This window comes from Drechmeria coniospora, chromosome 03 (assembly GCF_001625195.1).
Source record: "Drechmeria coniospora strain ARSEF 6962 chromosome 03, whole genome shotgun sequence".
In the NCBI taxonomy this organism is placed as follows: Eukaryota; Fungi; Ascomycota; class Sordariomycetes; order Hypocreales; family Ophiocordycipitaceae; genus Drechmeria; species Drechmeria coniospora.
In genome coordinates this window covers 4,604,997-4,618,262 of record NC_054391.1, presented here as the reverse complement: position 1 = coordinate 4,618,262, position 13,266 = coordinate 4,604,997, and the positions used below count along the sequence as shown (strand labels likewise).

Here is a 13,266-nt window from a genome sequence, read left to right as displayed (position 1 = left end):
GCGTCCTGGTCGTGCTCGTCCTTCTGACGGCCACTCCTGTCGTCTCCGTCTCTCTGATCCCACCCTGATGTGTCTGGCTTCCGTCGCAAGCAGCACCACGTTGCCAGCGGCCCAGCAACAAGCTCCCACACTGCCGTAGTCTCGAGTCTCCTTCTCTCGTCCGTCACGCAGCCAATCGAGTGGCCCAAGGTGGCCCACGCCACGGCTCACGCTGAGGCGAGGCAACGTCATCGGCATCATCTGGCGGTCCCCTTCACTTTGCACGGATTTCGATGCCCTGACGGGAAATTCGGATATGGAAGGCCTAGGAGCATCGACTTTTGGACCAACCATGGGACCATCATCATACGTCCACTCGTCCTGCTTGGGCCTGTTCGAGAGGGGTTAGCTGTCGCCACGGCTGTGCTTGGGAAGGTGCCACTCCCTCCAGCGACGGCTTTGCATGATGCCACCGCATCGTCATGACTCTCGTGACGCCGACGAGTACAAGTATGCTTCAAGATTGCCTCGTCGGAGGCAGCATGAGATTTCTGCCATCGATGCGAGGGAAATTGCTCAACGTCTTTCTGTTCCTCGCCACAGGGAAACGGCAGGCGCCGCCATACCCTGAGTAAACGCCATGACGACAGATAAGCCAGTGTGGCGCCTCGATGACACCCTTTCAAGTACAGGTGCTGTAGAGATGGAGTAGCGACTATCTGGTAGATGCAGACTATCGCAGCACATGATGTTGGTCCGTACCATTCCGGTACTTTGCCTCTACCCTCTGGTACTCGGTACCTCTACAAAGCATGTATGTTGGCCGACCGCCACCGGAAATGTGGTGCGGCAGAGCACCAGCTAGGACCATGGAGGCAAGTACACTCACTCACTGTACTCCTTACGGAGTGCTCCGTACGTTAATGACGAACGAGTAATTATTACAGCCTGTCCGCTGCGGAATGCATCGGCTGGCCTGAGGTATCCGTCGCACGTATCACGTACTTGTATGTACTTATCGCGTAATTGCATGCACTTATCGCGTCCTTGCCGGTAAATGCATGGACACGGAACCATCGATATGGACAGAAGCGAGAAAGGGGCGGAGCGGGGTCGCCAGACGGCAGCACAGTTGCCCATCATCCTTCGTCATGACTCAAACTCCTACAAACGACGGAGTGGATGGCATTCGTGCACAATGTGCTTCATCGACAATAGACAAGACACAGACGACATCTCGGAAGAAACCTCTCGCCTTTGTTCTACAGTCAATCACCCCTCATGGGGTATTCCCAACACGGAGTTGGAGTAATTACCGAACACTGCGACCGACACGCGTACCACATGGCCGCATCGGCAACGGCCAAACTCGGCCAAGAAGCCAGGACCGACCAGGATCGACTGCAGCCGTTGTTGACGCGTCACTCATTCATTCGTCTTGTGCCTTCCGACGCCCTCAAGTGGTGCTGCTCGAGGCATGGGCCATGCGAGCCAGTGGACGGCACCCATTCTCCGTGCCGACTGCCTATCACCACAGGGTGACCCTTGACCCCGTCGAAGCTGCGCTTTTCCGTGACGAGGGCATCAGTCAAATGATGAGAAGAAAGTAGCCACCTCGTCTCGGGTGAAGGCTTACATCCGCCGTATTTGTCATACACAAAACACCCATGCGGCAGATGGCTCGTCGTGCATCCGGGCCGCTTATGCCCGGGCGATCAGCCATCAACCATCGTCCACCAATACGATTCGGTATGACGGATGATCCCCCGCGGTAGGGTAGGCATGGCCAATTTGTACAATGTGCAAATGGTTCCGTGGCCCACGCTCGTTTTGACCAGTGTAAGCCGCATCAAGACAGGCTGAGATGATGGTGATGGCAGGCCAAGCCCCCTGCAAGGCCATTGCGGACCGGGTTGCCTCGCGTAGGCCGCCTGTGTGGTGTGGTTGCCACCGTCACCGCAGTTCCGTCCCTTGGGCGGCGCATCCGTGGCAATTTGAACAGGCAGGCAAGGCAAGATGCCGGGTCCGGTTGCCTTCGACTAGATGAGCCACACAATGGCAGGGTCCGGAAAAGCAGTCCGGCCTCCAGGGTATGCCAGCGGTAGGGGCGATACCTCCGCCGTGCCTGCATGGGGGCCAAAGGGCCTGACCAAAGCCCAGCATTGACCGCTGTCTTGACTTGGCTTCGTACTCTCAACCTCGACCGGGGATTCTGTCTCCCTGCGACAGGTGAACTAGCCACTAATCGACACAATCACATCGTATCGCAAGTCAACGCGCGAGGACGCGTGGCGTGGACACGACGCCGTTCCTGCCTTTGCCACGGCCGGAATGATTGTCCGCCGTGGGGGAGAGATGGATGCCTAGAAACCCTGCTTGGAAGCAAAGTACTGCTGGCAATCCTCCACTCGTTGCTGGGGAATGACATAAACGGGATGCGCCATGCCGACTCGATCCTCCTCGTCGAATATTTGCTCGCCTTTGGTGTGAGGCAATCCGACCCAGACGTCGCCATGCATCGCGGCGGCGTCGGATCGAGACGAGTCCAACGTCCATTTATGCTGAGCAGAGCTCAGGCCGGAGAGGACATAGCACGTATGGTATGCATCCGAGTACCTTGGGTTGGGTTGTCAATCATTGTGGGTGGTCGCGTAGCACGTGAATGGCATGCACTTACTTGCTTGGCTTGTCTCGCAAGCCGCCGCGGGACGAAAGATCCTGTCCGCAGGTCAGAATGTAGCGAATCAGGCCGTTTCTGCTGAAGAGGCTGGCATCGGACTGCGTCGGCGAGCGGCCTGCGGGCGTAGGTGGCGGCCCATCGAGAGCGGCCTCGATCAAGGGCCAGCATCCGCCTACCCAGTGGCTGTAGCAGCCGTCGACGAGCTTGTTGGTGCGACCGGAGAAGCCACCTTCGGGTGCGTACTGTCGAGAGGACAGCCAGGAGAGAAGGCGCGGTACGTGGAGATACCTACGTAGGGGTCAGCGGGATGTCGCCGGGGGGGGGGGGGGGTATTATCGCGTCATCAGCTGAGCGGCTTACTTTGGAACAGCTCGATGCGGGGAATCGATGATGGAGAGGCATCCCAAGGCGCAGAAGGCGTATGCGCCATGGGCCTCGATGCCCGGCTTTGCCGACACACCTCCTTCGTAGGTTTGGCCTGGAGGAGGCACGCATCGGTCAGAGACGAGGATCCAACGACGGCGCTCGAGGCTCTCACGAGCAAAGACTCACATCGTTGCACCCACTCGCCAAGGCCGTCGAAGAGCCCGGTGTGGCCGGCTGCATGAGCAGGCGAGTCGGATGATAGGTCGAGCGGTAGGTCGAGCAGCGATATGATGACGGCAGCGCAGTAGGCCCCTCTGCAAACATGGTCAGAAGGTGGTCAGCCAGAGCCGGCAGGGGCCCGTGTCGGTTGGTCGACGACAGCAGCAGAGCGCCAGCGGCATACCTCACATCCTCTTCGCCTCCGATGGCCATCTGGAATCCTCCATCGGGTTGCTTCAGCGAGCACAACCACTTCCATATGGCCCTTCTCTCCACCACCTCGTAGGCGTCGGGTCCTCCGACGAGAGCAAGAGACAGGATCGTCGCATAGGTGGTGGCGAGATGCGAGGCCTGACCGAAGCCACCGGCGAAGCCTCCTGTAGGGTTCTGCATGGGACGAACAGTCTCGACCAGTTTCGAGCGATAGGAGCCCACGTCCTCCCCGAGGAGCGCGAGTCCGTTGAGGCACCAATAGAAAAACCAAGGTCGGCTGGCGTCGGCAGCCGTGAAGCCGGACGGGAGCAGGCCGAGCTGCTTCCGGAGGAACTTGACGTGGCGGCGGCGGTACAGGTGCGGGATGCCATGATCATTGCGATTCTCGTGTCCTTCTCCGTCGGCCAGGAAGGGCAGACATTCCTTGATGGTCTCCTCCTGAAGGCGCGAGCTCCCCGTCTCGAGCGTGTCACGGATCGGAGGGTTCGAAGAGAAGAGGTGCGGCACTCTGCCTCGGCTCGCGGCATCGGCATCCAGCGTCGGCTGCGTCGGCCGCATCGGATTCTCCGTTGCGGCGGCGGCCATCTTGTAGGTGTCGGTTTCGGTGTCGGTGTCGACGTTGATCTTGCTCCAGCCGTTGATGCGATGGGCGAAGACAACTTTGGCGCGGCTGCGATTCGGTGCGGCTGTTCGGGATCTCATGTCGCAGCAGGGGAAGTTGGCAACCCTTTGCTACCCCGCACGCATCCGGTCAATCAATCCCCTTGCGATTTTGCCTATCGAGACATTGCCGATCTCTGCTGCGAGCGCCAAAGAGATTCGACGTGGTGAGAACAATAGGAACCGAACGCCATGGTGGGCCCATTTTGCCATTGTCGTTGATCGTCACTCGTCACGTCACGCTCGGCAGATGGTCGGTTATCAATTTTCCCCTTTGAGCAAGCAAGCCGCCACACCCAGACGAGCAGCCCGCACCGCCATGTTTCCAGCCATACTGATGTGTGTAGCATCAGGCCATCGACTTCATGTCATCCATCACGACGAAGCAACCTCATACCTTGACCGGGTTACCTACTGCCTGAAGGTGGCTTTTTAGCATCATGAGTTTGCCCGCCGCGCGGCTGTTGTTTATGACGCCAATTGGAGAAGCGAGCGACGGTGACGGTGGCGAATCATTCTGAACGTCTCGCACACCTTGCGTTCATTGAGACATAATAAATGGAATCCTGCATTCGGTCGCATCGAGAGAAAATCGCAGTCAGTTTTACGAACCAGATGAGCTGCCATTTGTTTGGTGACGATGGAAATGCCAGGCTCCTTCGATTGGTAGGCTAGTTTGAGACCATGGTGGCGTAAATATTGTGCATGATTACGATCCAGACTTCTCTAGTCGACAGTCGATTGGGTTGCTTGCAGCGACCGCGTTGTTTCCTGACCAATTTTGGATTCCGACCAGAGATCTGAAATGTAGGTAGATTTCGAAACCAGGTGGTGGCAGCTCCATTCGAAAGAATGGTGGGTAGATCTTGCAGCGTGGTGCATTCATACATGCTCTAGAAAATAGTGATATTCCATGACAGATATGGATGCCTTGGTTGTTGGAACGCAAGGGCGGTGGATATGAATAGCACGAGACATGCGCTGGCCGACCGACGACTAGAAATAGACTGCCGGGACCCGCCAGCTCGGGATATTTTGACGTTGAGATACAGTCCTCGGTTGTCGGAGCGGCATATCCGTACATGGAACTACCAAGGATTAATATACTTATTACATGTACAGATACTGCTCGTACGGAATACAGTCATCCTCACTCCGTGCATTCTTGGTCGGCTCTGCAGAAACCAGACAGCATGGAGCTGTCGTACAAGCACCATGTTATTTAGCCGGCGTGATTGTTCCCTGCTGGTATGCAGCCGCAAGGGGGGCCGGGGGGCCCAACGACAGGGACTGTCTTAATGGGGTGGATCAGCTGATGGAGTGTCTCGTGTATGTTGTGAACAAAACATTGCACTGTGTCGGGTGTGGTGTTTATCGCCGTTCGTCACACGACCTATCGCCGACGGACTCATTGTATGAAGCAGTATTATGAACTCGTCTGGAGCAGGTCCGCTACGATTATGGTATGCACTGGTCCGTATCGATGACTCTTGAAGAGGATCTTGCCGAAAGAAATCGGCAACGGATACACCATAAGAAAGAAAACGAGCAAGCGTACGAGGCCTAATTTCCAAGGGGACGGGAGTGGGGGGCCTCTTTCCTTTTTACTCTTAATTTTGTAGTTGTAGGACTCGATTATTGACATAGTCAAGCTCAGAATGTGTGAGCGCATCGTTTGGAATCAGCCCTGATGAAGTCGCTGCGGCTCCTTCAGGTGGTTCGCCTTTAGGCTGAAAAGGTGGCCCCACTTGCGTTCTGATGCGGCAGGGCAGCCGTGGCTGATGGCTGATGGCTGGTGGCTGGTGGCTGGTGACCAAGCTTGGGCACCTCTTTAGTGGCAAGCTTGCTCGCTCCAATCGCAGCTGGCATTGCGGAGCGAGTTGAATGTAAGTACTCCGTACTCCGTACTTGCTTGTACTGTACGTGAGTACTTAGGTGCTATTATTTCATAGTATACTTTGTAGGTAAGGATAGTATTAATTACTCCGTACCCGTACACGTACTTGTACATTTACTTAAGTATTGTACAGCCATGTACGGAGTACGGAGTAGTAGGCTGATAGTACTATTATGGAGAAGATGCACAGAGCACACGAAGTACTTAACTACTTAACTACTTACACTTGCTGTACGGAGTACATGCGGTACCAGTTGCATTGCAAAAGTACTACAGGTAATACGGAGTACCCTGTATGGGTACTCTAGCTACCTCGTGTATTCCGACTCCCGTGCGCAGTAATAGGATCTTTCCCCGTTGTGTGGAACTCAGCTGGGTTCCGGCTTGTCAGCTGTGCCTTGGTACTTGTAGTTGTACTCCGTGCATGTACTTACTTGCTTCCACAGTATTGCGTTCTTCCTACAGTACAAGTAAGCCTGCTAGCAATGGTGGGCTTACAAGTACAACATCCTCCACCCAGGGCACGGCACACTAACGGCAAGATCAGGTGACGCCAACGAACATGATGCATACCGGATGCGATGTGAAACATTGATCAGCAACTCAATAAATTTGCGTGGCTATTTATGCACGTATGTAGAAGCTGCGGGGGGGGGGGGGGGATGATGCGCTGCAAGCTTACCCCAGTGTCACGTCTCCGAGCGGTACCTGAATTCTGGTCGCAACGGAAGCCTAGATGTGTACAGCGCAAGGCATGACTGCTCGTATCATGACACCGCAGCACGAGTGGCAGAAATTACGTAGGTGTGCCAGGTATACTCCGTACAAGTACATGTACTGTACTTGGAGGATTGGCCCTGAATCGCTCGCAGTTAAACGGGGTGGCGGCTGGGTTGCGGTTGGACCCGACCCGAAACCTTTGCTGGCTTTACGATCCTCGTGCTCCATTGATGCCCCACGCAGCACATCCCACACTCTAGTAATAGTACAGGCCCAACTGTAGGACATTGTGCGTCCGAACGGACCCAAGTACAAATGCACCAACTTTAGTAAGTACTTGGCACATGTACTTGGTAGGGGTACATGTACTCCGTGCTAATACTGTACGTACACATGCATACTAGGTACTAGGTAGGTACCAACTTACTTACAGTAAGTACATGTTCTTACTTACACCTAAACTTGCACCTGCACGCACGAGCACGCGAACGAGTACTGTATTTGGCCAACATAGGAGTACATGTATTATAATACTACGGAGTACGCAGTAAGTACTCCAGAATACAATTAATTACAGTTGTAGGCACTTGGAAATACCTACTACATAAAATTTCACTAGGGATACATGGCCATGCATGGTACTTTGGAAGGAGTGCATGCACGTATTACAAGGTGACAATGCGCAAGTAATACTTAAGTACGGAGTACTAACTACAGCACATCAACAAAACCCTACCCTGTTTTTCTGCCCTGCTTCATTTTGTGTGTCGCCCAAGCGGCTTGTACTTGCGTACTTAGGTATGCACACGGCCATCATCCGACCCTCTGCCTCTGCCAACAGAATGCCAGAATGCCAGCTGGGTCCTCGGTTGCATACCTGCATAGGGCAGTAGTTGTACTTACTGTAGATACGTGTGCATATCTATAACTCCAAGCGAGCATCCTGCACGGAGTACGAGCACGCACATACTGCATTATATGTTCTCGCACTTGCATGTCTAGTACGATGATACTGCGCAAGCACTGATAGCACGAGCAAGTAAGTATGCTACTGGTCGCTTCCAGTGGTCCGTGAGACTTAGCTAAGATGTCGTCTTAATTTCGGATGCTTGTCAACCGCTGCCGATGAACCTCGGAGCTTGATGAAAATAAATGCAGGATCATCGCTGCACGCCTGCGGAGTACTGGATACGGGGTCGCTGCCAAACTGCCTTCTCCCATACGGGGAGCTCGACCGAGCGGTCCTCCAATGATGGTCAGCCAGCCGCTGCCCTGTTTCCTTGGGTGCATCCTCCGCATGACGGTAAAGGTCATGGGCGAATGACAAACAGGCTTCGTTTCACTTGGCCTGGTGATGAGCTGACCCAAGTCTCGCCATCATCTGCCACCCGCGCGCGATCAACGAGCCTCGCCATCCCTAACATACTCACCAACTTGCGGTACGAGTTCATACGACTCGCCTCGTGCATGGGACTCCTCGTCGTGCGCGCGGCGAAATGTCGGAACCCGCCCGGCCGCATGGATGACGGTTGCTCGAATGCCGCCACCGTTGTGCGGGGGGGGAGGCATTCCATCGAGTCGTCAACAATGCAGCTGCATCGTTTGTCGCCGTAGGTGGGCGCTGTTACCATGTCATGGTCGCACATGCGCACTTTGCGTTACTTGTACGACGGAAACGATTCCACGGCAAATGGGATCGATGCATTTCGCACGGAAACGTCGATGCAGATGCAATCCGAAATTTGTCCCGTAATTTGTCCGTGGCGAACCAAAAAGCAAAACTGAATCCGCCCAGCAAGCGTGAACGTCCTGTACTTGCACGTACTGTACTTACTTGCACATACTGTACAGTACTTGCACGAACTTACACTGTACCTGTCCGGGCACCGCCGTACTTAAGTACATGGACACTTGCGTGTACTGCAAGTACTTACGGTATTATACCCGTACCGTTCGAGGCACGAATCGTGGTGCACTGTACTCCGTACACCCTACCTGTACTCCCTACCAGCGCTGCGTGCTTGGAGTCTGTGGGAGGTGCCGTCCGGCGGCCACGAGCGCTGGAGACTCCACGAGTGGCCCCACTCATCCCGACCTCCCCAGCACTCCCGCCTCACGCGCGCACTGTGCTGTCCCTGCCACACTTACCGGTGACGGGGTGCCCTGATTGGGCACGCACCTTTTCCCCGCCCGAGACGACTTGATCCGCTGGATCGCTTCTCCACAGGCCTGCAGCACAGACGCCCCAGCGTCCCGCTATTGGCTGTAGTTCCCGGCACACCTGAGCTCGAGAGCACTCACCGCCTCTTCATCAACCCCCCCCTCACTCTGATGCGTCGGCCAGGGCCCATCCGCCATGCTACCCCATCCCGCACCATCGACGCAGCCTGCCCGTATTTGTAGCTGCTGCGGCGTCCGACTGACCACCCACGGCTCGGACAGACGACTCTGGCTGCCACTCTCGAGGTCCATCATATGCTGGCCAGCACTCCAGCTGCCCATGTCCGTCCGGCCTCCCCGTCTTCCTCCCCTACATGTGCACCTTCGGTCACGACTGAGCAGCCATCGCCCTTTGACGAGACGGCCCTTTGACGAAAGAGCGGTGTCCCCCGCTCGGTTTCATACAACTACCGCCGTCCTGGCGTTTGACCTGCTGGACCTTCCCGCCTCTGCCCAGCATGACATTCGAATTCAGCGGTGCAAACGGAGGGGGTGAACCGTTGCTAGACCTCACCTTTGAACGGCACCATCGGGATCGCACCGCCTACCCGTACGCGACGACAGCCCACTCGAGTCCCACCGTCCCGTCCGGCATCATGACCAACACGCGAGCCTGGCCCATCCCGCTCGACATGACGACGGCGAACCACGGCCACGGTCGTCAACCGTCGACGACCACTTCACCGGGCCACCACCAGGTCAGCCCGTCCATGTCGACCTCGTCGAGCCCGCACAGCCAGCACTCCTCGCTCCAAGGGCCCTTCCACTCGCCGGCAAACTCCCTCACCGATTGGGCGTTGCAGCAGCAACAACGGCAGCAGCAGCAGCAGCACCGACAGCAGGCCCATCAACAATCCCATCAGCAGCTGTCCGCCTCGGACCTTTCACCCTACCTTCACGAGTCGACTCTCATGAACTTCAACCCCTTCCCGTCGACCTTTCAACCCAACCCGCTCGAGTACCTGCCCCCGACGACGCAAGCCGCCGCCGCCGCCTTGCAGGCGAACCTGCTGGGTCCGCCGTTTGGTGGCATGAGCTCCATCGATGACCAGGCCCAGGCCATGCCGTGGGGGAATGCCGGCATGGACAACTGGCAAGAGTTTCAAAACACGCTGCAGATGGACAGCCTTCCCCAGCTCGATAGCGTCGGCAGCCTATCCCCGACCGGAACCTACCTCGAGGTCCTTTCCCTGCCGTCCTCGACCGGAGAGGGGTGGGCCATGGTGGACTGGGGAAGCCACAGTCTGGATCAGTTTTCGCAGTCCCAGGGCGCCGCCATCTTCAACCCGTCTCAGACGCTTCACCTGAGAACCAACTCGGATTCGTCCGACGGCACAAACTCGATGGATTTCGGCAGCTTCGAGGAGATCCAGCCCTTCCCCTTCTCTCCCTTCTCTCCCGAATCCGACGGCCACCAGGACGGCAGCTCGCGCCGCAGCTGCGTCTCCCGTGATAGCCACCACAACTCTCACGAGGATATCAGCCCGGCCGCCGCCGTCGCTCCGGTCCCGATCAAGGTGGAACCGGTCAGCGCCGGTCGCAAAAGCCGAGCCAGCGGCGCCGGCTCGTCCTCTCCCTCGTCGGCGAACACCACGCGCCGCAACTCGGGACCCCGAAAGAGCCCCATCGCCAAGAACACGAAGTCGATCGTCCGCCGATCCTCCAACGGCAAGCGGGACGGGGTGGGTGAGAAGAAGGTTGGGCGGAGAAAGGGGCCGCTTCTGCCGGAGCAGCGAAAGCAAGCCAGCGAGATAAGAAAGCTGCGAGCTTGCCTGCGATGCAAATTCCTGAAAAAGACTTGTGATAAGGGCGAGCCTTGTGCGGGATGCCAGCCCTCGCACGCTCGTCTCTGGCAGGTGCCGTGCACTCGCATCGACATCAAGGACATCGGCTACTTCATGAAGGACTGGAAGGCCGACTACGAGCGGCACATGGATCTCGGCGTCTCCGTCTACAACGTCAAGGGCTTCTCTCCCAAGGAGACGCTCATGTGGATCACGCACGGCTACGGATTTGCGCTGCCCGTCATGGTTCGCGAGGTCTACGTCGCCAACGCCGGCTGCTTCGCCGTCGAATGGGTCGAGTCGACCCACCCGGACCAGGATCCCATCGACTTCGAGACGCGCACCGAAAAGTTGGACGTCGGCGCCGAGGGCGTCCGGGTCGATGCTCTCGCCGAGTACCTCGACAAGCACATCGACGGACCCTTTGAGGATTTCATCGACGACCACTTCGAAGGCACGCCCTTTATCACCGAGATTCTCAAGACGGCCCATCGCTATTACGTCAACGAGCGCATGCCGGTCATCAAGAAGGCCTTGAAGCTCGTCCTCGCGTACAACCTGACCATGCACATCACCATGGTCGAGAATCAAGGGTCCGAGGTCGACCTCGACGGCCAGATCGACGACGAAGACTCCAAGTTCTACGGCCGCACCGTCGCGCCCGTCATGGTCAACTTCCAGATCAAGTGTGCCCTGGCCGACATGTGGCGTGACCTGCAAAAGGATATCCTCGAGGAATTGTCCTCGCTCTACTCGGGCGTCTACAGCGGCGAGAAGATGAAGAACTGGCCGACCATCTTCATGATCGCCTCCATCCTGCTTGCCGTGTGGGAGGAGATGCAGTTTGACTGCCACTATCGGGTGCCCGACCCCGCGGCCGTGAACAAGTTTTGCAACGACATGGAGACGACCCCGGTGGGAGTGATAGTAGGCCTGTTCCACGCCATCTCCCAGAAGCTGCCGGCGTTTGCCGAATGGGATACTCGTCAGCACGGCCACTTGCTGCACAACAACGTCTCGGTCTGCGAGGCCATGACCGAAGTCAGGCAGCACGTCATCAAGCATGGTAAGCCAGCATCCATCGAACTGACCGTTCCACCTTGCACATTTCCCAGTCAAACTAACCGTCACACAGAGGCCTATCTGCGAACCCGAAAGGAGTCCAGGTTCGATCGGTACAATTTCGACTCGCTGTCCAACAAGTTTTTGTCGAAGCTAGTCATCCGAGCCAATTGAGGCGGTTCATCCCCTCTCCACCTCGTTGCGAATTCAGACATGATCGTCTCGGATCTGCTGTCGTCCTTGGGTCGACGGCGAACCCCCCCCCTCTTCTGTTCCCTTCTGTTTTGTTTCTCTTCCAAACTCGGACATCCTACGATGACGTTTTCAACGCACATCTCTTTTCAAGCGATGCCGTTAACGAATGACAGCCTTCTCCACGATGACATCTCTTGAAAGATTTTTCTTATTCTTCACTTCACGGCCGCTCACAGCGAATACGAACACGACACGAAGTTACCCAGCACATGGTGCGAATGAATGTGTTACGATCCTGTCACGAACCTTACCTTACCTCACGATTGTACGACTTGAAGAACACGCATCTATTGATTACCAAAGGCACCGCTCGAGAAGCGATGCAGGGTGCACGAGGACGCGGCGCACACTGGTCGCGCAACGCTACCTCCGTTGGAGGATCAAGTTTCATGTTTTATGAATACGACGAGTCATCGTGACATTGCTTCTTTGATGAACGAACACGCATGGCAAGGGTGTCTTGACTGGAGAGGCATTGTTTGGAGCGTATTTGGAGGCTTCGGTCGAAGGAATACCAAGTTCGTCGTCGTTGCCGGAGCGATGCAGGCACGCATTTCATTTACTCGCACCCAACCCCCAGTATTTTTTATTTACCCTGGTTCAAACGCACATTTTACCGAGGATAGAGTATCAGTACAAAGAAGACTTCCTCACGATTATTAGATTATTGATTAGATCATGGACGGGTCCAAGCCGTGACCTTTTCACATGCAAAAATTGCAGAACGAAACTTGAAGAGATTGAGTGCTGTGGTTCGACATAATCATGACAGAGTACATGTGTGAACTCTTGACAAATCCTGTCCTTGGAGCACTTCAACACTCACGTCCAGGGTCCAAACAGCGAGTTCTCTGACCCATATGCAGAATTCTATACGGGGCCTATGAGGCAGGAGGCCTACCAGCTGGAGACTTCCTGTTGCCGCATTGCGTAGTGATGCAACTTGTGAGTCCAGGGTAGTTGAGACATGGTGCGGCATTATACACATGTGTATGGGGGCAATACCCCTTAAGCACCCCAAATGGTGGTGGGCTACGGATGGGTACAGCCAGATCAACGTCACTCATGAGAATATATTCCTGCTGCTGCTGAAAATTGCATCAACTATAGTACTCAACCAGTCTTTAATACACTGCTTCATTCAGCTTGTTTGGTAGCATCTGGGCCCCATCCCTTCATGGCTCGGTCTGATATCACACAGGAGAGGTAAT

General features: G+C 56.0%; 2 protein-coding genes across 2 annotated transcripts; one reads left to right on the top strand and one right to left on the bottom strand.

The window, feature by feature from the left end:
* Positions 1–2,342: 2,342 nt before the first annotated feature.
* DCS_06961 (Terpenoid cylases/protein prenyltransferase alpha-alpha toroid) lies at positions 2,343–4,159 on the bottom strand (the record flags this gene model as incomplete). The annotated part of the gene is made up of 5 exons (XM_040804248.1): positions 2,343–2,595; positions 2,657–2,947; positions 3,020–3,137; positions 3,212–3,339; positions 3,429–4,159. The coding sequence occupies 5 exons, from the start codon at positions 4,157–4,159 to the stop codon at positions 2,343–2,345; spliced, it is 1,521 nt and encodes a 506-aa protein (XP_040654352.1).
* A 5,253-nt stretch (positions 4,160–9,412) lies between these two features.
* Positions 9,413–11,974, top strand: DCS_06960 (C6 finger domain-containing protein; the record flags this gene model as incomplete). The annotated part of the gene is made up of 2 exons (XM_040804247.1): positions 9,413–11,804; positions 11,874–11,974. 2 exons carry the CDS (start codon positions 9,413–9,415, stop codon positions 11,972–11,974), a joined length of 2,493 nt encoding a protein of 830 aa, XP_040654351.1.
* Between the last annotated feature and the right edge of the window lie 1,292 nt (positions 11,975–13,266).